This window comes from Chiloscyllium punctatum, chromosome 6, assembly GCF_047496795.1.
Source record: "Chiloscyllium punctatum isolate Juve2018m chromosome 6, sChiPun1.3, whole genome shotgun sequence".
Lineage (NCBI taxonomy): Eukaryota > Metazoa > Chordata > Chondrichthyes > Orectolobiformes > Hemiscylliidae > Chiloscyllium > Chiloscyllium punctatum.
In genome coordinates this window covers 16217663-16243413 of record NC_092744.1, presented here as the reverse complement: position 1 = coordinate 16243413, position 25751 = coordinate 16217663, and the positions used below count along the sequence as shown (strand labels likewise).

General features: G+C 42.7%; 1 protein-coding gene across 1 annotated transcript; it reads left to right on the top strand.

The window, feature by feature from the left end:
* Nucleotides 1-5258: 5258 nt before the first annotated feature.
* LOC140478586 (succinate receptor 1-like) lies at nt 5259-6215 on the top strand. The gene has a single exon (XM_072571810.1). It carries the CDS (start codon nt 5259-5261, stop codon nt 6213-6215), a length of 957 nt encoding a protein of 318 aa, XP_072427911.1.
* The last annotated feature ends 19536 nt before the right edge of the window (nt 6216-25751 follow it).

Below are 25751 nucleotides of genomic sequence, written 5' to 3'. Positions count from 1 at the left end.
AGGTAAACAAAAAGCAAGATTCTTAGGAATGTTTAAAATAATCAAACAAAATTAACGTGATTTTGTGAAAGGGAGGTCCTGTTTGACAAATTTACTTGAGATCTTTGAGCATATAACAAGCAGCAAAGGGAAACCAACAGAAGGAGGGTGTTTGGATTTCCAGAAAGCATTTGATAAGGAACAAGAACAGAAATTGCTGGAAAAGTTCAGCAGGTCTTTCAGCAAGTGAAGAGAAATCAGAATTAATGTTTTGGAGTTGAGTGACTCTTTGTCAGAACTGCTGTCCACAGGTGCTGAGCTTTTCCAGCAATTTCTGTTTTTGTTTCTGATTTACAGCATCCGCAGTTCTTTCAGTTTTTGTTTAGGCATTTGATAAGGCATCGTGTAACAGGTTATGGCACAAGAACAGGAGCTCAACAGGATAATACATTAGCATGGATTGAGAATTGTTCAGTTCACAGAAGAAAGAAACACAGAAATTGCCCGAGCCTCAATGATTTACTATCTACATTAATGGAGCAGGAGAATCGACATTTCGGGCATAAGCCCTTCTTCAGGCTTATGCCCAAAAGTCGATTCTCCTGCTCCTTGGATGCTGCCTGACCTGCTGCGCTTTTCCAGCAACACATTTTTCAGCTCTGATCTCCAGCATCTGCAGTCCTCACTTTCTCCTATCTACATTAATGACCTAGAGGACAGGGCAGAGAGTAATAGATACAAATTTGTGAATGATAATAAGGGGGCATAGTATTCTTCAAATAATTTTAAAAATGAACTGGGCAGGAATCTGGATGTCCTTGCGCATAAAACACAAAAGCTTTTCATGTAGGTAAAGGAACAGTAAAGAAGGTAAATGGTATTTTATCATTCATTGATGTTGGGTTAGAGTTTAAAGATAAGGAAGTTGTGTTACAACTGTACAAGGTGTGAGTGAGGTGACACCTGGAGGACATGTCCAGCTTTGATCCTCATTTTTGTCAAAGATATGTTGGCATTGGAGGCAGTTCAAAGCAGATCGACGAGGCAGATTCCTGGGATGAAGGGATTGATTTACCGATAGCAGTTCAACAAGCTAGACTTTTATTCATTAGAGTTTAAAAGAGTGAGGGATGATCTATTTGCAACATACAAGATTCTGAAGGAGTTTCACTGGGTAGATGTTGAGAAGATGGATCCACATTCGGGGGAATCTCAAACTCGGGGACATAGTTACAGAATAAGGGACACTCGCTTAACCCTGAGATGCAACGGAATTCTTTTGTCCCAAAGGGCAGGGAATGTTTGGAATTTTCTATTCCCAAGATTGTGGAGGCTAGATCACTAATGTTTAAAGAGGAGTTGATGGATTATTGAAGCATCGGAAGTTGAGGGCCATGAGACCCTGGCATGGAAGACATGTGAGGCGTTGGAAGGATCAACCATAGTCTCGATAAATGCGAGGGCAAGTTTGATGGGCTGAAAAGCCTACTTCTGGAGTGACGTTTTGTTATACTTTTGATACAGGCGGGGGGTGGGGGGACAAGGGGACAGATGGTGTAGAGGCAGAGGTGTCATTAATGGCAGTGAAAGAGAAAAAGGTATACAATCTGGGCGTAAGTTAAGATGTGAAGCTGAGAGAATGTGTCTGCTTTCATATATTAAAAAAATTCCAACACCCTTCAGTTCTGAAGAAGTCATACCAGACTCAAAACTCTTTTCCTCTCTCTGTAGATGCTGCAAGACCTGCTGAGTTTCTCCAGCTTTCTCTGTGTTTATTTCAAAGTTAAGTTTATCTGATGCAGGAGCCTGAAGCTCTATTGCAAAATTGTTCACACACAGGAGGATTCAGAAAGATAGCAAATTCGATTACTTTACAGTGTGGAAACAGGCCCTTCGGCCCAACAGGTCCACACTGACCATCCGAAGAGCGACCCACCCTGACCAATTCCCCCTCCACCTAATACTACAGGCAATTTAGCATGGCCAATTCACCTAGCCTGCACATCTTTGGACTGTGAGAGGAAACCGGAGCACCTGGAGAAAACCCACACAGACACGGGAAGAATGTGCAAATTCCACACAGTCAGTTGCCTGAGCCGGGAATTGAACCCGGGTCTCTGGCGGTGTGAAGCAGCAGTGCTAACCACTGTGCCACCGTGCCGCCCACTAATGTTTCGCTAAGGTTATAGTTTCTGGAGTTGAGGGGGTTGGCTTATTAGGAGACATTGAGTAGACTGGGATTATATTCATTGGAATTTAGAAGATTGGAGGGGAAGGACTGTAGAAATATATTAAATAATGAAGGGAATAGACAAGATGGAAGCAGGGAGGTTGCTTCCACTGGTGGGCCAAACTAGAACTAGGAGGTGCAGACTCAAAATGAGGGAGAGCAAATTTAGGACTGAGTTGAGGTGGAACATCTTCACTCAAAGAGTGGAATCTGTGGAATTTCCTGCCCAATGAAACAGTCTGGGCTACCTCGTTGAGTGTTTTTAAGGCAAAGACAGATAGATTTTGAACAGCAAAGGAATTAATGAGAGGGACAGTAAGTGGTGCTAAGTCCACGAAAAGATCAGCCATGATCTTGTTGAATGCCAAAGCAGGCTTGAGGGGTCATATGGCCTATTCCTGCTCTTATTTCTTATGTTCAGTCACCATGGTACTAAACAAGGGCCTACATATTTTCTAATCAACCTCTTCAGAGATTGATTGACACATCTCTGGAGCAGATAGGACTTAAGCTGGGTCTCCTGGCTCAGAGATAGGGACACTACCATGGTACTACAAGGGTCCACAAAAAGCCATGTGATAATGACTAAGCAATCAGTTATTTGTGACGTTAAGTGGGAATATGATTTGTCAGGTTTTACATCCAGGGAGGCTCCTTACAAACCTAACTCAGTTCCGTGAATGGAAGTTCCCTGACTTCATATGAAAATTAAAAGTAGCTACTGTCTTCAGCAAATTAGCTTCCGGGAGTGGGGAGAAATACTTTGTGACTGTCAGTATGTTAATAGCCTCTGCGTGAGCAGAAATTCCTCATCTCCCTGATATACAGATGCCTTCAAACAGATTTTAGGATATCCAATTTAAACATGCTTTTCAGTGAAATCTAAAGTTTAAGATTTCTAAAACTCGCTATGGTACTTGTTGCAAAGTGTGAATGAGAGAAGTGACATCATAATTCTACTCCTCTACTGCATGGGAATTATTTTAATCCTTTCATCTGAAAGTTGATGTGAACCTGACAATCGGCATTTAAAGTGCATTGGGAGAAAGCACATTCCTCTGCTTAAAGTGTATAAAAACACAAGTAAATGTCATGGTTGGAGAGAAAAATGCTAGCAACTACTGAAGCAATTTTTTTATAAAGGCATTTCATTGTCAGTCTGCATCTCATTTCATTCTTTTAAGAAAAGGGTATACTAATAGATAACAAAAAAAACTTGTCTAAAACTATTCTGAAAGCAATGGAGAGAGATTCTGACTAAAGAAAGGCAGAAAATGAGACCTAAACTCTCAGACAAATTAATGACTTAGTGTATGAATGGATGGTTCCACTATAAAACAGCCAGAATTACAAATGTTGCAAGGATGCTGGCAATCAGGCCATTGGCAGAGTGGGAATCATTCTCAGTGAGTCTACAGTGGATCTGGTATCCACATGTATCAGCCATAGATTAGTGAATGCTGCTGTCACCTCAGAGTCAGGGCTGCATTTCAAGGTGTGGTTTAGGACTTGATCAGAAAAATCACAAGCCACCAGGGCGGCACGGTGGCTCAATGGTTAGTGCTGCTGTCTCACCGAGCCGGGGGCTGGGTTCGATTCCAATCTCGGGTGACTGTCTGTGTGGTGCTTGCACGTTATCCCTGTCTCTGCATGGGTTTCCTCTGGGTGCTCTGGTTTCTTCCCACAGTCCAAAGGTGTGCAGTTCAGGTGATGTGGCCATGATAAATTGCTCATAGTGCTAGGTGCATTAGGCAGGGAAATGGGTCTGGCTGGGTTACTCTTCGGAGGGTCGGTGTGGACTTGTTGGGCCGAAGGAACTGTTTCCACACTGTAGGGATTCTAATCTAATCTGATATATCTTCCCAGCTCTGAGGTGGAGCTGTACTTAGTGAGATTATACATTAAATTGAGGAACTGACTGGTCTCAGGTGAAAGCAAAAGATCGCACTGAGCTATTTTGGAGAATTAGTGTCATCAGGGTCATGACACTGAGCTAGCCCATTCAGAGATGCAGGCTAATGTTCCCAGGAATGGGTTGGAACCCTACCATGGCTGATGATGGAAATCTGAATTCCACAATGTCAACAATTAAAAGTAGGTCCAATGGCCACTATACAATCAGTACTTGTAACGACCCATCTGGTCATTCCTACACATGACTCTTGATCCCCAGCAATGTGGTTAACTTTAAGTGTCCCCTGAAATGGTCTTGGCAAACCATCAGTTCAAAGGCATTTAGAGATGGAAAAGAAATACTGGCCTGGTCAGTGATACCCACACCCCATTGAAGAATGAAGAGAGAGGTTAATGTAAGGGCCTGAGATAAGAAAGCACACTTAGGTTCGTATGTGTCACCTTAGTGTGCTCATCAGGACTGTTGGCATAAATCTTTTTAAAACTATTTTGCTGTTGGGAGATTTGCCTCTGCCTCTGTTAGATGTTCATCATTAGTGATGCTTGTGTTACAGTGACAGTTGCACTAACTACTTTGGCAAAATCGTTATAATTGTGGAAATTGAAGAGTAAAACCAAATTTCCCTCGTAGGGCATAAACAATGCTCTGGCTATGGAAATCTGGAGTGAGTGAGACTCCTACTAGTGGTAGAATTGTGCAGCTGCAGGTGTGATTTTGTGTGTATGTTGCATGTGTGTATGTTTTGTGTGGGTATGTGCGCGTTGTGTGTGTGTACGTGCGTGTATGTCTCACAGAATGATGATACCGACAGACCGTGTAACTATCAAATTGTAAGAAGTTACTTGGTTGATTAATATCCTATATGTCAGGAAATCTGTCACTCTGTATGTAACTCCTGGTCTCAGCAATATGGCTGACTCTTGACTGTCCTCTGAAATGGCCCAAGCAAACCATTCAGTCATGCTCAAGGAGGCAATTAAAAATAGATAAACTTTGTTGGCTTGCTGATGGTTCAAATATCCAGTGAATAAATAAATAAATAAATACATGTTGATAAGATCTGATTGCTTCCTGATGGTGTTTTTTGTTTAACCTTATAATCCTCCGAAATGTTTCTGTTTGGAATTACAGGAAATGAATGAGACATGTTCAAAGGTGAATGAGGTCTTGGATAGCTACTACCTCACAACATTTTATGCCATTGAGTTCATCTTGGGGTTGACGGGGAACCTCATTGTGATATGTGGTTACATATTCTGCCTGAAGGAATGGAAGTGCAGCAATATTTACCTCTTTAATCTTTCCATTTCGGATCTGGTCTTTATCTGTACCCTCCCAATGTTTGTGGCCTATTATGCCAATGGTAAAATCTGGATATTTGGTGCTTTCCTTTGCAAGCTAAACAGATACATTCTCTACACTAACATGTACCTAAGCATGCTGTTCCTTGCCTGCATTAGCATTGATCGATATTTACTGGTAAGCAATCCAATGAGGATCCACTTCTTTCAAAAGAAAAAGGTTGCAGTTAGCATCTGTATCAGTTTGTGGATTTTTGTCACCTTGGAAGTCCTCCCCATGTTAACTTTCATTGGTGTCACAGCTCATGATAACAATACTATCATTAAGTGTGTTGACTATGCGAGTGCTGGGAATGCTGATCACAATCTGATATACAATGTGTGTCTCACTGTTGTCGGGTTCTTGCTCCCAATGTGCATCATGGGAGTCTTCTGTGTGAAAACCGCATGCATGTTAAAGGAACTGAATAAAGACCAGTCTCGAAGCATCACTCTTGAAAAGCCCCTCGCTTTAGTTATATTGGCAATTGTAATTTTTTCTGTGCTTTTCATTCCTTATCATGTTATGCGGAATATCCGCATGGTGTCCAGATTGGAAAATATTAAACTTTCGCATTGCACTGTTGAGATCATAAAAGCGGTTTACACTATCTCAAGGCCTATTGCTTTCCTAAGCATTATCACAAACTCTGTTTTCTACTTCCTTTCTGGAGATAAATTCAGGGAAATAATTACGAGCAACATTCGGAAGACAATAAGGTCTCACTGTTTCAGAAAACATATCAACTGAAGACACACTAATTACAAGCTCGTGACTTGGGACAGAAAGAGAACTTAGTTTGGAGACCAGTGACCACACAGACTGGAAACTTCAATGTTTAATGACATAACCAATTGCTGAGGATGTCTGACATGTTCTGCTGGTTTATGGAGACACATTTTCATCAACCACATCAGGTCCAACACCTGTTGATCGCCAAGGAAACTGTCTGAGCCTATGGGAAAGAACTCTAATGTACTAACCAGCTTCCACCTGATGACACTAACTCAAGGCAGTTTCTGGAAAATCCTGGAGGTTCGTCTATTTGCATTTTATCAGGAAATCAACCCCGATGGATTGAATGCTAGTGTTATATGGATCCATGACGTGACTGCTAATAGTACAACATTAGATAAGTATATCTATGATTATATGATGGATCCTGTTTATTTACCATTACTTAAAACCTTAATATTTTGATGTCTATTTTGTCAAGGTGATGTCAAAGACAATTTTTTAAATAATAAATTTCTAACCGCATTTGTTCATTAAAAGCATAAAGCTTTAAAAAGCTTACACAGAGCATGTCTATAAGATGAAACTTATAGCAATTGCTTCCTCATTCTTTGTTTCATTAAAGTCTAATTTTTTACTTCCTGTATTGATAGAAAATATGTAAAATATTTCACCGAATCTGACTGTTTTATTCTTTGTTTTCTTCGCAAATGTACCCATTTTTTTGTCTATCTGAACCAAATAGGTACGTGCAGATTTTGCTCATAAGCTGGTGTCAATCTACTTATAGAGTCATAGAGTCATGCAGCGTGGAAACAGACTCATTGGTCTAACTCGTCTGTACAACTGGACATCCCAACCTGACCTAGTCCTATTTGCCAGCATTTTACCTATATCCTCTAAACGCCTCCAATTCATACACCCATCCAGGTGCCTATTAAATATTATAATTGTACCCGTCTCCATCATTTCCTCTGGCAGCTCATTCCATACACGCGCCACCTTTTGTGTGAAGAAGTTACCCTTCAGGTCCTTTTTAAATCTTTCTCCTCTCACCTTAAACCTTTGCCCTCTAGTTTTGGACTCACATACCCTGGGAAAAAGACCTTGACTATTTACTCGATCCGTGCTTCTCATGATTTTCTAAACCTCCAAATGGTCACCCCCTCATCCTCTGATGCTCCAGGCAAAACAGCTCCAGCCTATTCAGCCTCTCCCTATATTTCAAATCCTCTAGTCCTGGTGACATCCTTGTAAATCTTTTCTGCACCCTTTCAAGTGTAACAACATCTTTCCTATAGCAGGGCGACCGGAATTGTATGCCGTATTCCCAAAGTGGCCTCACCAATGTCCTGGACAGCAACCATCAGAAGTCACGCAACACCAGGTTATAATCCAACCGGTTTATATGAAATTACAAGTTTTTAGAATGCTGCTCCCTTTTCAGGTTATAATGGACCTTGCCCACCCCAGTCAAACACTGGCATCTCCACATCCTGAACAGCAGCAATATAACATCCCAACTCCCAAACTCACTGTTATGACCAATGAAGGCAATCGTGTCAAATGCTTTCTTCACCGTCTTATTGACCTGTGACTCCATTATACTCACACAACTAGGTCTATTTGTTTTGTAACATTCCCCAGGGCCCCACTATTAACTGTATAAGTCCTGCCCTGGTTTGCCTTACCAAAATGCAACACCTCACATTTATCCATCTGCCACTTTTCAGCCCATTGGTCCATATGATCAAGATCCCATTGTACTCTGAGGTAACCTTCTTCATTGTCCACTCCAACATTTATTTTGGTGTCATCAGCAAAGTTACTAACCATTCCTCATATATTCACATGCAAATCATTTATATAAATCACGAAAAGCAGTGGACATGTAACTGATTTGTGTCACACTCCACTGGTCACAGGCCTCCAGTCTGAAAATCAACCCTCCACCACCAACCTCTGTCTCCAACCTTCAAGCCAAGTTTGTATCCAATTGACAAGTTCCCATGTGATCTAACCTTGCTAACCAGTCTCGCATGAGGAACAAAGAACAAAGAACAAAGAACATTACAGCACAGGAACAGGCCCTTTAGCCCTCCAAGCCTGCACTGACCCAGATCCTCTATCTACACCTGCCACCTATTTTCTAAGGATCTGAATCCCTTTGCTCCCTGCCCATTCATCTATCTGTCAAGATACATCTTAAGTGACGTTATCATTCCCACCCCCACCACCTCTGCTGACAACGCATTCCAGGCACCCACAACCCTCTGCGTGAAGAACTTTCCCACACATTATTTCCCCTAAACTCTTCCCTCCTCACTTTGAACTCGTGACCCCTAGTAATTGAGTCCTCCACTCGGGGAAAAAGCTTCTTGCTATCCACCCTGTCTACACCCCTCATGATTTTGTAGGCCTCAATTAGGTCCCTGTCAACCTCTTCCTTTCCAATGAAAATAATCCTAATCTACTCAACCTCTTCTCATAGCTAGCACCCTCCATACCCAGGCAACACCCTCCTCTGCACCCTACCAAAGGGATGTGGATGCTTTGGAGAGTGTAGCAGCCAGAACTGTACACTTGGGCATAACACACACTTGGAAATATCAGAATATTGTTGGCAGAGGTCAGGTCATCTAAGTAATTGTACCAATTCATTATAACCTCTGATTTAAAATGATAATCTGGGCAAAATTGACAGTAACTTGAATATCTAGAGGTGGGGTTGTCATAGTAATGTCAGTGGATGAGAAAACCAGAGGCTCAGGCCAATGCTGTGAGGACTTGGATTTAAATCCCATTACAGCAACAGGTGGAATTTAAATCTGATTCATAAAGTCTGCACTTTAAAGGTAAACTATTGATTCACCAATGCTCACGAAGGAAGAGAGCCTGACATCTATCTAGTCTAGCTTGACTCCAGACTAACAGCAACATATATGACTCTTAACTGCCTTCTAAAATAGCCCAGCAAGCCACCCAGTTCAAGGACAATCAGGAACCTTGTCAAACACTTGACAGAAGTCTATGTAGACAACGTCTACAGCTCTGCCTTCATCAATCTTTGTTGTCACCTCTTCAGAATACTCAATCAAGTTAGTGAGACATGATTGACTATCCTTAATCAGTCTTTGCCTTTCCAGATGCATGTAAATCCTATCCCACAGAAACCCCTTCAACAACTTACCCGCCACTGACATAAGGCTCGCCAGTCGATAGTTCTCTGGCTTTTCCTTACAGCCTTTCTCAAATAATGGCACCACATTAGCAAACCTCCAGGCTTCCAGCACCTCATCCACAGCTATCATTGATACAAACATCTCAGCAAGGGGCCCAGCAATCTCTACCCTAGCTTCTCACAAAGTTCTGGGAAACACCTGATCAGGTCCGATGGATTTAACTACCTTTATGTGTTTTAAGACCTCCAGCACATCCTCATCTGCAATTCAAACTCTTTTCAAGACGTCACGATTTATTTTCCCAAGTTCCCTAGATTCCACATCCTTCTCCATTGTAAATACTGATGCAAAATATTAATTTAGGATCTCACCCAACCTCCTGTGTTTCCACGCCGAGATGACTACATTGATCTTTAAGGGACCCTATTTTCTCCCCAGTTACTCTTTTGACTTTAATGTATTCGTAGAGTCTTTATGGATTCTCTTTCACTCCATTTGTCATAACTATTTTAAAGCTAATGGAATTATGATCACTTCCCCCACCAACACCTCAGTCACTTGCCCTGCCATAATTCTTAACAAAGGGTCAACCATTACTCCTTCTCTATAACTTTCTTATATTGAAAAAGAAAGATTTCTTGTACACACTTAATGAATTCCTCACAATCCACACCCTTCACACTATGACAGTCCCAGTCCATGTTTTGAAAGTTAAAATCTCCTACTACTACAATCCTCCTTTTCTTTCAGATGTCTGACATATGTGTGCTTCTCAATGCCCTCTTGACTACTAGGTGGCCCAAAGTACGATCTTAAAAGGTGATCATCCCTTTCTTAATTTTAATTTCCACCCATATAACGTCGATGGATGATCTCCAGGAATATCCTCCCCCTTTACAGCGTAATGTTCCCTCTAACCAAAAACGCCACACATCCTCCTCTCTTGCCTCCTTTCTATCCTTCCTACAGCATCTAACACCCAGAAACGTTAAGCTGCCAGTCCTGTCCATCCCCAAGCCACACTTCTGTAATAGCTATGATATCCCAGTCTCATGTTTCCAACTATGCTTTAAGTTTATCTGCCTTACCTGTCAGGCCTCAACATGGAAGTAAATGCAGTTTAATTTAGCACCCTTACCTTGTTCTCAGCAAAGCTCTTGCCTACCTTGACTATGAGACTTGCTCTCCATATATACGGTACCAGCCTCAGCCTTTTCTCTTCACTCATTATTGCTTTAGTTTTCCCTCCTCATCCTCCCAACCTCCTTACTAGTTTAAAGCTCCTGAGCAGCCCAAGGAAGTTTCCCTGCAAGGATATTGCTCCCCTTTCAATTCAGGTGGAATCTGTCCCTCTTTTACAGATCATTTCTGCCCCTGAAGAGATCCCAGTCGTCTAAAAAACTGTGAATCCTTTCCCCCTTGCACCAGCTCCTCAGCCACATATTCATTTGGTCTATCCTCCATCGACAATGTTAGTTGTCTGAGGAATAAATGTTGACTAAAACGTCACTGATAACTTCCTTGCCCTTATCCAGATAGTGCCATGCAATCTTAAATGGGCAGATGGGGTTAATGTCTCATCTTAATGACTGCACATTTGAGAGCATTGCAATCCCAGCCATTTGGGTGGTTGACTCCTGGAGTGAGTTTTGCAGCATTGACCGTCCCTCTGAAGCTGTGTCTTGACTTACCACCACCTCCCCCCCCACCTTCCCCCCCCCTCCCCACCCCCCCCCCCCCCCCCCCCCGCCCCCCGAATCACATAGGCTTCTTTCTGTTGTTAAGCGCACCCACATCAATGTCTTCTTTTCCATGTCTAACTTGGAGGAAATGTCCCAATTTGACTCAGTTCTTATCACAGAAAAATAGGACATGCCATCCAGCCCTCGATCCTGCTCCACCATTCAACTAAATCATGGCTGCTCTATTTCCTCAGTGCCAATTTCCTGTACTGTTTCATGTCCCTTGGCATCTGCAATAGAATCCCTACAGTGTGGAAACAGGCCCTTCAGCCCACACCGACCCTCTGGAGAGTAACCCATCCAAACCCATTCCTCCATATTTACCCCTGAATAATATACCTAAACTATATACCCCTGAACACTATGGGCAATTTAGCATGGTCAATCCACCTAATCTGCACATCTTTGGATTGTGGGAGGAAACCTGAGCACCCGGAGGAAACCCACACAGACACGGGGAGAATCCACGCAGACAGTTGCCCGAGGCTGGAATCGAACTCGGGTCCCTGGTCCTGTGAGGCAGCAGTGCTAACCACTCAGCCATTGTACCGCCCTATTGAGGCACCTTTTGATCTCCACCTGGAACAGACTCAATACTCGAGCTTCCACAGAGAATCCCAAAGCTATGAATGGGAAAATTCCTGTTCAGCACAGTTGTAAAAGGCTTACCTTGTAAGCTGATTCTGTATCCATTGGACCTTCCAGCAAGGAACACCTCAGCACACTCCTTACTGTTCCCAACACTAACACTTTCAGAGTCCTCCAAGAGCCTTCCAAGTTTGAATTAACTAAGGTCAATGTTTTCGGTGATGACCCAGTGATATTATCTCTGGACTGTTAATGCAGAGACCCTGGTGACCTGGGTTTGAATTCCATTATGGCAGAGGGGGGAATTTGAATTCACTAAAAATTTGGCATTAAGAGTCTAATTATGACCATTGTCGAGTGTTGGGGAAAAACCCATCTGGTTCACCAATGTCCTTTAGGGAAGGGAACTGCCGTCTTTACCTGGTCGAGCCGTCATGTGAATCCAGATCCAGAGCAATGGGGTTGACTCTTAACTGTCCTCTGGGCAATTAGGTATGGGCAATAAAAGATGGCCTAGCCAGTGCCAATCTTATCCCATGAATGAATGAAAAAGAAGCCTTGACTCTTGAAGGCAATGACGTAGTGGTATTTTTACTTGCCTGCTAATCCAGAGACCCAGGTGATGTTTAGATTAGATTCCCTACAGTATGGAAACAGATCCTTTGGCCCAACAAGTCCACATTGACCCTCCGAAGAGTGACCCGCCCCCCTACATTTATCCCTGACAAATTCACCTAACACTATGGGCAATTCAGAATAGCCAATTCACCCTGAGCTGCACATCTTTGGATTGTGGAAGGAAACTGGAGCACCAGGAGGAAACCCACGCAGACACAGGATGACTATGCAAACTCCAGACAGGCAGTCGCCTGAGGTAGGAATCGGAACCAGGTCCCTGCCGCTGAGCGGCAGCAGTGCTAACCACTGAGCCACTCTGTTGCCCTGGGACCCTGGATTCCAATCTGCCATGATAGATGCTGGAATTTGAATTCAATGAATATCTAGAATTAAGAATTCAATGACTATTATAAATCCATTGCCAATTTGTCAGGAAAATCCCATCTGGTTCACTAATATCTTTGAGAAAGGGAAACAGCAATTGTTACCTGATCTGACCTACATGTGACTCCAGAACCACAGCAATGTGACTGTCTTTTACCTGCCATTTGGGCAATTAAAGATGGACAATAAATGCAATCTAGCCAGCGACACCCTCATCCCGTGAATGAATAAAAAAAATTGGTAACTGTCTCTCACCTCTGAATCAAAAGATTGTTGGTTCAAGGTCCACACAAGAACCCTGAGTATAAAACGCAGTGTGACACTTCAGTGTGACACTGTTTGAGGTGCAGCCATTTGGAGGAGATGTTAAAGTAAGGATCCCTCCCGCTTTCTCAGGTAGGTACAATTGATCCCGAGATGTTTTTTTAAAGACAAGGAGGGAATGCCCACACTTCCCTTACTTCCCACCCCTGCCCAACACCACCATAGTGTCCCCTAGTATTTATTGATCAATTAATTTCACTAAATGTTTGACCTGATTGTCCATCATATTGATGTCTGTGGGAACCTGCTATGCATAAAATCAGTTGCCAACTAGGACTATATTGTGACAGTAGTCATGCTTCAAAGGAATTTAATTGCTTATCAAATGCTTTGCGATTTCCCTAAGTTGCAAAAAAGTGCTAGATAAATGCAAGTCTTTCTTCATTCATAAATTTGATTGGGAGGTGCTGGTGTTGGACTGGGGTGGACAAAGTTAAAAATCACACAACACCAGGTTATTGTCCAAGAGGTTTAATTGGAAGCACTAGCTTTTGGAGCGTTGCTCCTACCACTTGATGAAGGAGCAGTGCTATGGAAGCTAGTGCTTCCAAATAAATCTATTGGACAATAACCTGGTTTTGTGTGATTTTTAACTTCATTCGGAAATGCTGATGTTATACTCAAGATGACCATTAGATGGCAGCCACGCAAAGCTTTTCAAAACACGCTGCATTTCTCAGGAGCTAATTGACTAAAATGAGTCTTGAATTTCTCAATGACGACAGGCAGGATTTAGGGACATCGGGAGGGAGAGGTAAAAGCTGGGGAGGCAACATGGAGGGACTCAGCCAACTGACGATTGAAATCGGGGACGCCAAAGAATCGGGGGAGACAAAGAATCCTGCAGGGAGATCAGACTGGAGTAAAGCAAGAGAAGCCATGGAAAGATGTCAAAATGAGGATGAGGACTTTGAAATCAAATCCTCTGAGGATGCTGGGCGATAAGCAGAGCTGCCAACAGAGAAATTAAGAAGATTATGTTGGGGATTGAATACAACTGAGCAACAAGGGTGGAATTAGTGTTGAGATAAACATTGGGCATGACGGCAGTCAGGAACTCCAACAAGTGGCAAGAGAATCAGAAATCATGGCCAATGGAAATGAGCAACAAAGATACACCATAATATGGGTTATAGAGTCACACAGTCACACAGCATGGAAACAGAGAGACAGTGAGGACTGCAGATGCTGCTGAGTCAAAGTTGAAAAGTGTGGCACTGGAAAAGCACAACTGGTCAGGCAACATTTGAGGAGTAGGAGAGTTGACATTTCGGGCTTAAGCTCTTCATCAGGAGTGGAAACAGACCCTTCAGTCCAACCCGTCCATGCCAACCATGTTCCCAAAGTAAACTAGTCCCACCTGCCGGCGTTTGGCCCATATCCCTCCAAACCTTTCATATTCATGAACTTATCCAAATGTCTTTTAAACGGTGTAACTGTACCTGCACCCATCACTTTCTCGGGCAGTTCATTCCACATATGAGCCACCCCTTGTGTAAAAACGTTGCCCCTCATGTCCTCTCTGAATCTTTCTCCTCTCACTTTAAGAATATGCCCCCTAGTTTTGAACTCCTCTACCCTCGGGAAAAGACCTTTATTGTCCACCTTATCCATGCCCCTTTTAATTTTATAAACTTCCATAAGGTCACCCCTCAACCTCCTACACAACAGTGAAAAAAAGACTCCCAGCCTATCCAGCCTATTTTTTATAACTCAAACCCTCCAGTCCTGGTAACATCCTGGCAAATCTTTTCTGAACCCTCTCCAGTTTAATAATATTCTTCCGACAACAGGTCAATCAGAACTGGACACAATATTCCTGAGGAGCCCTCACCAATATTCTGCGCAACCTCAACATGACATGCCAACTTCAATACTCAGTGGTCACTGCAATGAAAGCAGTCGAGCTAAACGCCTTCTTAATCAACCTGTCTACTTGAGATGCAAATTTTTAGAAAGGAAGTAGAGAAATAAAATGCATGAGATGCTACAGTGAACACCTTTCTTTTGATACTGTATTGTCAGGAGAAGATAAGGTCAGCATGCCAAACATCCCAAAGAACACAAAGTAAGTCAGGGGGTGGGACTAACACATGCAAAATAGAAAACAGACTCAAGTGTACTCTGCAAGGAGCACAAAAAGTTAGCATGTAGATACAGCAAGCAAGTAGGAAAACAAATTGAACACTACAATTTATTGTAAGGGGAATTGAGGAATAAAGAAGTCTTGTTCCAACTGTGGGGGTAAAAGCTTATGCCGAAATGTTGATTCTCCCGCTCCTTGGATGCTGCCTAATCTGCAGCGCTTTTCCAGTACCACACAATTGTACTGGTCTCTGTTGAGACAATATAGGAATGTTGTAGCACTTTTCATTTCTACATGTCATCTCCATTGCAGGCAACACAGCTAAAGTGAACCCTGAGATAAGAGGGTTGAGCCCCAGTGGTGAGGTGCTTGGTTAAGAGCCCAGATTCAAGAGGAAGTTCTGGTTGTACAGTTGGAGACAACTGACACTTGATTGACATCTTCAAGTGGTTATAGTAAATTATTTTACTATAGTCTCTTTTATCATTGCTTTCGTGTTTACTTGCAGAAGATTAAGAGGTGTGAAACATTTGAAGCCTGTATTAGTGATATCTATTTGATCAGTCTAAGGAACACTTTCACAGCTTGGTACACTGTCTTTTCATGACAGGATTTATGATGTGCAGATGCTGGTGTTGGATTGGGATTGACAAAGTCAGAAGTCACACGACACCAGGTTAGAGTCCAGCAGGTTTATTTGAAATCACAAGCTTTCGGAGCACTGCCCCTTCAACAGGTGAAGTGATTTATGAATGGGAGCTTGTTTTTGGATCTGTTCCACCCATTCCAGTGTTACTATATAGTTCACTGTTTTGGTACATCATACGTATTGGATGAAGGTTAAGGAAGGTCCATGAATAAACGTGGAGGGTAGGATAGATCATGAGGATAGTTAGTGGGGGTAAGATGAAATACGTTGGTTTGGAGAATGGATGGGGTTATGAGCAGATGTGAAGAATGAACTCTTGATAGCCGAACAACCTTCAATGTGACTGGGCAAGGTCCCAGAGAGCTGACCACTGGCAGTCAGCTGCCTCCTCCCCAGTTGCACATTGCTTTTGGCATCCTCAGGCCTGAGTTTGTGCCTCATCTTCTCTCCATCCTGAGGATAATGGGAGCTGCATTCACCATGAAAGGCAGCTCATGTAGCATCGTGAGGTAGCATGGAAGAGTGCTGTAAATGCACAAAATCCGAGCCAGGTTCGCCATGGTTTCAGATAGAGGTTACATGAACCAATTTGTGGGCGTAATAAAGTTATTTAGACACCACAGAGCTGATTTTCATTTCTGGGTTGTGTGTACAGAGGTGGGTGAAATCCCAGCTCGCTGAACCCGACCTTGAGAAATGGCCACCAATGCTACCCATTCTCAGTCCAAGTGAAGAGGGAGGTGGGTGCAGCAGTGGGTTGGACTGGGAGTCAGGACTGGGAATCTGGGAAGGCTGTCGAGAGTGTAGTGCTGGAAAAGCACAGCAGGTCAGGCAGCATCCGAGGAGCAGGCAAATTGACGGGAAAACTGCTGACTCTGAGGAAGGCCAGACCATATGCCACATCCCTTTTGCATTGTGTCAAAATATAAATATATGAGAAAGGCACCTAAGCATCCCTCGAGCCTTCACCCCTTACACACCCATCCATGCCAATACATACCAACACCTCATCGCTCCACACCCCATAGCTCCTCATATTTTCCTGTGCCCTTTTTCCACTCTCCATGGTCACTCAGACAGCAGGTCAGGCAGCATCTGAGGAACAGGATTCCTGACGAAGGGCTTCTGCCCAGAACATCGATTTTCCTGCTCCTCGGATGCTGCCTAACCTGCTGTGCTTTTCCAGCACCACTCTAATCGAGACTCTGGGTTTCCAGCATCTGTAAGTCCTCACTTTTGCCATGGCCACTCAGCCACCCCATCCCCCTCTAACCACACCCATCACCTCTATTACCTCTTTTACTAATTTCATTCATGTTTCCACTCACCTTTCTTTCCCTCCAGCGCACCTGTATCACAGACTACACTCCACTGCGAAAAGCAAATTCATTCATGAAGTCAATACTAGGTGATCCATTCCCTCATGATTCAGATGTAAGCTCTGCAGCCCCTCTACATCAAGTCACAAGATTTGGTGGACAATTAGCAGATGTTGGAGAATCAGAGTGGATAAAGTGCGGTGCTAGAAGAAGGAGAGCAGGTCAAGCGGCATCAGAGGAGCTGGGGAGTCAACGTTTCAGGTCAGAATCTTTCATCAGGACAAGTTAGAAGCAATGAGGAATTTGCAACAGCAACAGTATGTGATGGATGGCAGTTATAGGATGGGGGGAAAGTCTCAGATACAGTCACAAGGATGGGTTAAGTCCTGGAAAGGTAAGAGAGGTAGGCAGCTAGTGCAGGAGCCTTCTGTGGATATACCCATTTCAAACAGGTATGCTGCTTTGGAAAATGTAGTGGGTGATGGATCCTCAGGGGAATGTAGCACAAACAGCCAAGTTTCTGGTATGGAGACTGGCTCTAATGCAACGAGGGGTACGTTGGCTTCCAAGACATCAATTGTGTTAGGGGATTCTGTAGTCCAAGGTACAGACAGACGTTTCTGTGGCCAGCAGAATGGTGTGTTGTTTCCCTGGTGCCAGGATCAAGGATGTCTCAGAGAGGGTGCAGAATGTTCTCACGGGAGAGAGGAGCCAGCAAGAGGTCATTGTCCACATTGGAACCAATGACATGGGAAGGGAAAAGGTTGAGATTCTGAAGGGACATTACAGAGAGTTAGGCAGAAATTTAGAAAGGAGGTCCTCGAGAGTAGTAATATCTAAATTACTCCCGGTGCTACAAGCGAGTGAGGACAGGAATAGGAGGATAGAGCAGATGAATGCATGGCTAAGGATCTGGTGTATGGGAGAAGGATTCACATTTTTGGATCAGTGGAATCTCTTTTGGGGTAAAAGTGACCTGTACAAGAAGGGTGGATTGCACCTAAATTGGAAGGGGACTAATATACTGGCAGGCAAACTTGCTAGAGTTGCTCGGGAGGATTTAAACTAGTAAGGTGGGGGGGTGGGGGTGGGACCCAGGGAGATAGTGAGGAAAGAGATCGATCTGAGACGGGTGCAGTTGAGAACAGAAGTGAGTCAAACGGTCAGGGAAGGCAGGGACAAGGTAGGACTAATAAATTAAACTGCATTTATTTCAATGCAAGGGGCCGAACAGGGAAGGCAGATGAACTCAAGGCATGGTTAGGAACATGGGACTGGGATATCATAGCAATTACAGAAACATGGCTCAGGGACGGGCAGGACTGGCAGCTTAATGTTCCAGGATACAAGTGCTACAGGAAGGATAGAAAGGGAGGCATGAGAGGAGGGGGAGTGGCATTTTTGATAAGGGATAGCATTACAGCTGTGCTGAAAGGAGCATATTCCCAGAAATACATCCAGGGAAGTTATTTGGAAGGAACTGAGAAATAAGAAAGGGATGATCACCTTATTGGGATTGTATTATAGATGCCCTAAAGGTCAGAGGGAAATTGAGAAACAAACTCGTAAGGAGATCTCAGCTATCTGTAAGAATAATGGGGTGGTTATGGTAGGGGATTTTAACTTTCCAAACATCGACTGGGACTGCCATAGTGTTAAGGGTTTAGATGGGGAGGAATTTGTTACGTGTGTACAAGACAATTTTCTGATTCAGTACATAGATGTACCTACTAGAGAAGGTGCAAAGATGACTGAGGGGTCAGTGGGGGAGCATTTTGGGGCCTGCAACCACAATTCTATTAGATTTAAAATAGTGATTGAAAAGGATAGACCAGATCTAAAAGTTGAAGTTCTAAATTGGAGAAAGGCCAATTTTGACAGTATGAGGCAAGAACGTTCAAAAGCTGACTGGGGGCAATTGTTCACAATTAAAGGGACGGCTGGAAAATGGGAAGCCTTCAGAAATGAGATAACGAGAATCCAGAGAAAGTATATTCCTGTCAGGATGAAAGGGAAGACTGGTAGGTACAGGGAATGCTGGATGACTAAAGAAATTGAGGGTTTGGTTAAGAAAAAGAAGGAAGCATATGTAAGGTATAGACAGGATAGATTGAGTGAATCCTTAGAAGAGTATAAAGGCAGTAGGAGTATACTTAAGAGGGAAATCAGGAGGGCAAAACGGGGACATGAGATAGCTTTGGCAAATAGAGTTAAGGATAATCCAAAGGGTTTTTACAAATATATTAAGGACAAAAGGGTAACTAGAGACAGAATAGGGCCCCTCAAAGATCAGCAAGGCAGCCTTTGTGTGGAGTCGTAGAAAATGGAGGAGATATAAAAGAATATTTTGCATCAGTATTTACTGTGGAAAAGGATATGGAAGATATAGACTGTAGGGAAATAGATGGTGACATCTTGGAAAATGTCCAGATTACAGAGGAGGAAGTGCTGGATTTCTTGAAATGGGTAAACGTGGATAAATCCACAGGACCTGATCAGGTATACCCGAGAACTCTGTGGGAAGCTGTAGAAGTGATTGCTGGGCCTCTTGCTGAGATATTTGTATCATCGATCATCACAGGTGAGGTGCTGGAAGACTGGAGGTTGGCAAATGTGGTGCCACTGTTTAAGAAGGGTGGTAAGGACAAGCCAGGGAACTATAGACCAGTGAGTCTGACATTGGTGGTGGGCAAGTTGTTGGATGGAATCCTGAGGGACAGGATGTACATGTATTTGGAAAGGCAAGGACTGGTTAGGAATAGTCAACATGGCTTTGTGCGTGGGAAATCATGTCTTACAAACTTGACTGAGTTTTTTGAGGAAGTAACAAAGAGGATTGATGAGGGCAGAGTGATAGAAGTGATCTGTATGGATTTCAGTAAGGCGTTCAACAAGGTTCCCCATGGGAGACTGATTAGAAAAGTTAGATCTCATGGAATACAGGGAGAACTAGCCATTTGGATACAGAACTGGCTCAAAGGTAGAAGACAGAGGGTGATGGTGGAGGGTTGTTTTTCAGACTGGAGGCCTGTAACCAGTGGAGTGCCACAAGGATCGGTGCTGGGTCCGCTACATTTTGTCATTTACATAAATGATTTGGATGCGAGCATAAGAGGTACAGTTAGTAAGTTTGCAGATGACTCCAAAATTGGAGGTGTAGTGGAGAGCGAAGAAGCTTACCTCAGATTACAACAGGATCTCGACCAGATGAGCCAATGGGCTGAGATGTGGCAGATGGAGTTTAATTCAGATAATTGCAAAGTGCTGCATTTTGGGAAAGCAAATCTTAGCAGGACTTATACACTTAATGGTAAGTTCCGAGGGAGTGTTGCTGAACAAAGACATCTTGGAATGCAGGTTCATACCTCCTTGAAAGTGGAGTCGCAGGTAGATAGGATAGTAAAGAAGGCATTTGGTATGCTTTCCTTTATTGGTCAGAGTATTGAGTACAGGAGTTGGAAGATCATGTTGTGGCTGTACAGGACATTGGTTTGGCCACTGTTGGAATATTGCATGCAATTCTGGTCTCCTTTCTATCGGAAAGATGTTGAAAGGGTTCAGAAAAGATTTACAAGGATGTTGCCAGGGTTGGAGGATTTGAGCTATAGGGAGAGGCTAAACAGGCTGGGGCTGTTTTCCCTGGAGCGTCGAAGGCTGAGGGGTCACCTTATAGAGATTTACAAAATTATGAGGTGCCTGGATAAGGTAAATAGACAAAGTCTTTTCCCTGGGGTGGGGGAGTCCAGAACTAGAGGGCATAGGTTTAGGGTGAGAGGGGAAAGATATAAAAGGGATCTGAGGGCACAGTGAGTAGTACGTGTATGAAATGAGCTGCCAGAGGATGTGGTGGAGGCTGGTACAATTGCAACATTTAAGGAGGCATTTGGTTGGGTATATGAATAGGAAGGGTTTGGAGGGATTTGTGCCGGGTGCTGGCAGGTGGGACTAGATTGGGTTGGGATATCTGGTCGGCATGGACAGGTTGGGCCGAAGGGTCTGTTTCCATGCTGTACATCTCTATGACTCTATGACTCTAATTAAACAAATAACAGAAGTTGGAAGTTTCACAAATATCCCCATCCTCAGTAATGAGTGAACTGAGCACGTCAGTCCAAAGGACGAGGCTGAAGCATTTACATTTACTTCTAGCCAGGGTTGCAGAGGAAATGATCCACCTCAGCCCCTGCCTGAGGTCCCCAGAGTCATGGAATCCACCATCTGACCAATTTGTTCAATCAATATGACATCAAGAGATGCTTGGAGGCACTGGATGCTGCAAAGGCTATGGGCCCTGGCAACATTCCAGCAATAGTACTGAAGACTTGTGCTTGCCCCTAGCCAGGTGCTCCAGTACAGTGGCAACTCTGACATTAACCCAGCATTGTGGAAAATTGTCCAAGTATGTCCTGTAAGCAAAATGTCGGACAAACCCATCCCAGCCAATTGACCATCCCATTAGTCTATTCCCGATCGTCATCTCTTTTTCTCCACATTCAACATATGTTTGAGATAATTGTCCGCAGAATTTTAATATTTTCTCAGATTTAGTGTTTGGAGCAAGGTTGGTCAGATAGATCTCATTGAGTACAGGTTTCCTGAGTGGGGTTATTGACCTGGGCTGACAGATATAAACAGCAGTGTTTCAGGGACTCTCCACACACTAGGGATTGGGTCTGAGCTGGCCGCTCAGTACTGAGGACATGTAAATAAAGGGTGACTTGACGATGGGATACTAGCCTCTGTGGAGGTGTGTGTGTGTGTGTGTGCATGTTTATGCTTCTGTGTTTCCATGTGCGTGTGTGTGTCTGTGCATGTTTATGCTTCTGTGTGTGTTTCCATGTGCGTGTATATGTATGTGTGTGTTTCTGTGTGCGTTTCCATGTGTCTGTCTGTGTTATACCGAGATCCTAAGGGAGACTCCCCAAGTTGTTCGGTTCCAGATGGGATACTCCAAATACTGAAGCTCTGAGGTGAGGAGGGATGAACTGGTTCCCTTTCTAACTTCAACCATCTCGTTAGTCGGTCAGAAGAAGGTTGTTCATAAAATTGAGTCCTTCCCTTATGGACATCTTTGAGACAGGCCCAAACAAACTTTATTTTTAAAAGGAGTAAATTAAATGATGGGTTAGTTCATTCTTTTGTAGATTCTTTTGACAATACCATTAAATCAATGTTATTTGGCTGCAAGTATAAACAAGGGCTCCTGATTTTAGCAAAACATCTAGCACATTGCTCCATATCATTACCACGTCTTCCTTTGTCAGGATATTTCTGCAACAACCATTAACTTTGCACATTGTACAGTTTAGTTCCTGATTGCATGAACTAGTTAGAGACCAGGAACTGTACTAAATCTAGTGCATCCTTACTGGTTGCTGATATCAGTTAATAATGCAACAGTGTATTCAAATTGGTCTCACTATCCACTCTCCCCATAACCCTTCCTGACCTAGAGAGGCCAGGTTCAGTCTGGATTTCTCAATGGATAGCCCGGACCTTTGGTTGTTCCCAGTCCATTAGATGGAGAAATAATCAGGTTTGGATCTAATAACCTGGATGCTAATGAGCTGCTGACTCTCACACACATGAAGAATAGCCATATGAGAAAAGATTGAGGGTTTTCTAGTTGGGCATATCACAGCTCAAAAATGGGCAAGTGCACAATTAACACATAAGAAACACTAATTACACTCGTTACATCAATAATGATGATGTAACCCTTGTGACGGTCAGTCTTGATGGGCAGTAGATGGTGTGACACCAGTGATGGTCAGGAGTGAAGGTTTAACACTGATGATAGTCAGTATTTGTGGTCAGTAGCGACTTGCAATACTAGTGATGATCAATGGTCATGGTGTATATCATTATTTGTGTGATTCATATATATCATATATATTACTTATTCGAATACGGTATAGTTAGTGTTGCTTTTGTAAGTTTCAGTTAGCAGCCTATGGATTTTCTGTGTATCTGAATTTAATTAACTTATACATTTTTTGACAGCCATGATTTCTTGTCAAACAGGCCTGTCTTTAAGGTGAATAGATTGCGAATGAACTTTCATTTATTTTGGATGATTTTGCGATCCAGCACTCCATTAATGGTACCACATTAGACAAGGCCTGCCAATCAGGATAAGACCCATTTATTCCTATTCTTTGTTTACCGTCTACTAGCCAATTTTCTGTGCATCTCAATACACTACCCTTAATCCCATGCACTTTAAATTTATACATTATGCTTTTATGAAGCTCAAGAAGATAGCCCAGGAAGAGATTTTGCAGTAACACTCTAAAAGGTGAAATCACAGTGGCTTAAACTTACTGAGGAGTTAGATTCAGGCGTGAGTATTATATGACTGGTGTTTTAGATACTATACCACAATTGTGTTTAATTGCATTTGATTTGAGTTATTGTAGTCACATGTACCTTAGTACAGTGAAAAGCTTTGCTTTGTGAGCAGTACAGGCAGATCATAGTAAGAAAGAACATACAGATCATGGGACGTTTAGATGGAGAGAGGTATACAAGGCTATGGCTGCACAGGAAGTGTACAAAAACATGATCAACGTTAGCAAGATCTTAGAATTCAGGTTTGAAAGTGTGGAACAGCTATAAGAAATGTCAGAATAAAAGCTGCTATATGGAACTCGCAAAGAGTTGCCTAGTATCAAGGACATCTTGAGTAACATTCAAAATTATTTTTTTTTAATTTTGTGAAGGGATATTTTGGGATTAATGGGATTATACTTTTAATGGATGTTCATTGAATGTCTATTATAAGAAGATCATTTGGTTTATTTCATTTTATCTTCACTTCTTTTGTTAACAAACTTCTGTTTTGTTGTTAAAACAAAACTTGCAGCATTGCCAGCTGATGTTTCAGCAAGAGAAGATTACGTTAAAATCAAAACAAATCAAATTTTGATCTATCAAACAATGTTCCTGTTTGACTTGTCCACTATGAACTGGGATCAAGTTAGGTTCATAACAGGCGCAATACTAATTGTTAGAGTAAAGTTAGATTTTGGACTGTAAGGTCAAAATGAATATTTCCATTGAAATAGTTTTTTAAAATAAAGCAAATTTCAACAAAGCATCTGAATGGGTATGTAAATTGGAAGGGTCTAGAGGGATATGGGCCAAATGTTGGCAAATGGGACTAGATGTATTTAGGATATCTGGTTGACATGGATGAGTTCGACCAAAGAGTCTGTTTCTGTGCTGTACAACTTTGGAACTCTGTGCATTTTACTACGAGCTAGTATCAGAAGGATTTCTATAGGCCCCTATGTAAATAGAAGGCAATATTAATAAAGGCCTTATGGAGCAAGACAAAGAGGACAAGGGTGGTAATGTTGATTATAATCCTTGTTTAGCAACATCAAGTATTAGATTGATTACACCCTGTCTGAGTGAAGGAGACATTAACAACATCAACCCATGACCTAGAATGGACAGATCCATATTTTATGCTTGGATAAAGGATGTTTGTAATTTGAGTAATGAGATGTTCATGTACAAATACACTCAACTTCCTATATACTCTGAAGGTTCACTTTAGCATAGGTAAGGTGGATCTGCCCTTCAGTCACTTAAATGACACAATCAAATTATTTCTCAACAATTGATTGTTAATAAAAGGTAAGCTAGCATTCTGATGATGAATAAGAATGATATAACCCCAATGATAGTATGTCATAAATAACCCTGTAACATAGAACATAGAAAAGTACACCACAAGACAGACCCTTTGTCCTATGAGGTTGTGCCAAGGATTTATCCTAATGTAAAATAAAATAACCTAACCTATGCACCCTCAATTCATTGCTGTCCATGTGCATATCCAGCATTCACTTAAATGTCCCTAATGACCCTGCTTCCACTGCCACCGCTGGCAATGCATTCCATCCATACACAACTCTCTGCATAAAGAATCTACCTCTGATGTCTCCTCTATACTTTTCTCCTACTATCTTAAAACTATGACACCTCATGTCAGTCAATCCTGCCCTGGGGAAAAGTCTCTGGCTGTTGACTCTATCCATGCCTCTCATTACCTTGTATAACTTTATCAGGTCACCTCTCTTCATCCTTCTCTCCAGCGAGAAATGTCTGAACTTAGTCAACCTCTCTTCCTAAGACAAGCCCTCCAATCCAGGCAGCATCCTGGCAAACCTTCTTTGTAACCTCTCCAAAGCCTCTGTATCTTTCCTATAGTAGGGTGACCAGAATTGGACACAGTATTCCAAGTGTAGTCTCACCAGGGACTTGCAGATCTGTAACAAAACCTTGCGGCTCTTAAACTCGATTCTCCCGTTAGTGAAAGCCAAAACACCATATGCTTTCTTAACAACCCTATCCACTTGGGTGGCAACTTTGAGGGATCTATGTACTTGAACATCAAGATCCCTCTGTTCCTCCACACTGCCAAGAACCCTGTCTTTAATCCTATATTCAGTATTCGAGTTTGACCTTCCAAAATGCATCACTTCACATTTATCCAGATTGAACTCCATCTGCCATTTCTCAGCCCAGCTCTGCATCCTGTCTATGTCGCGCTGCAGCCTGCAATAGCCCTCAATACTATCAACAGCAGCACTAATCTTTGTGTCATTGGCTTTCCATCTACAACCACTCTCTGCCTTCTGTCAGCCAA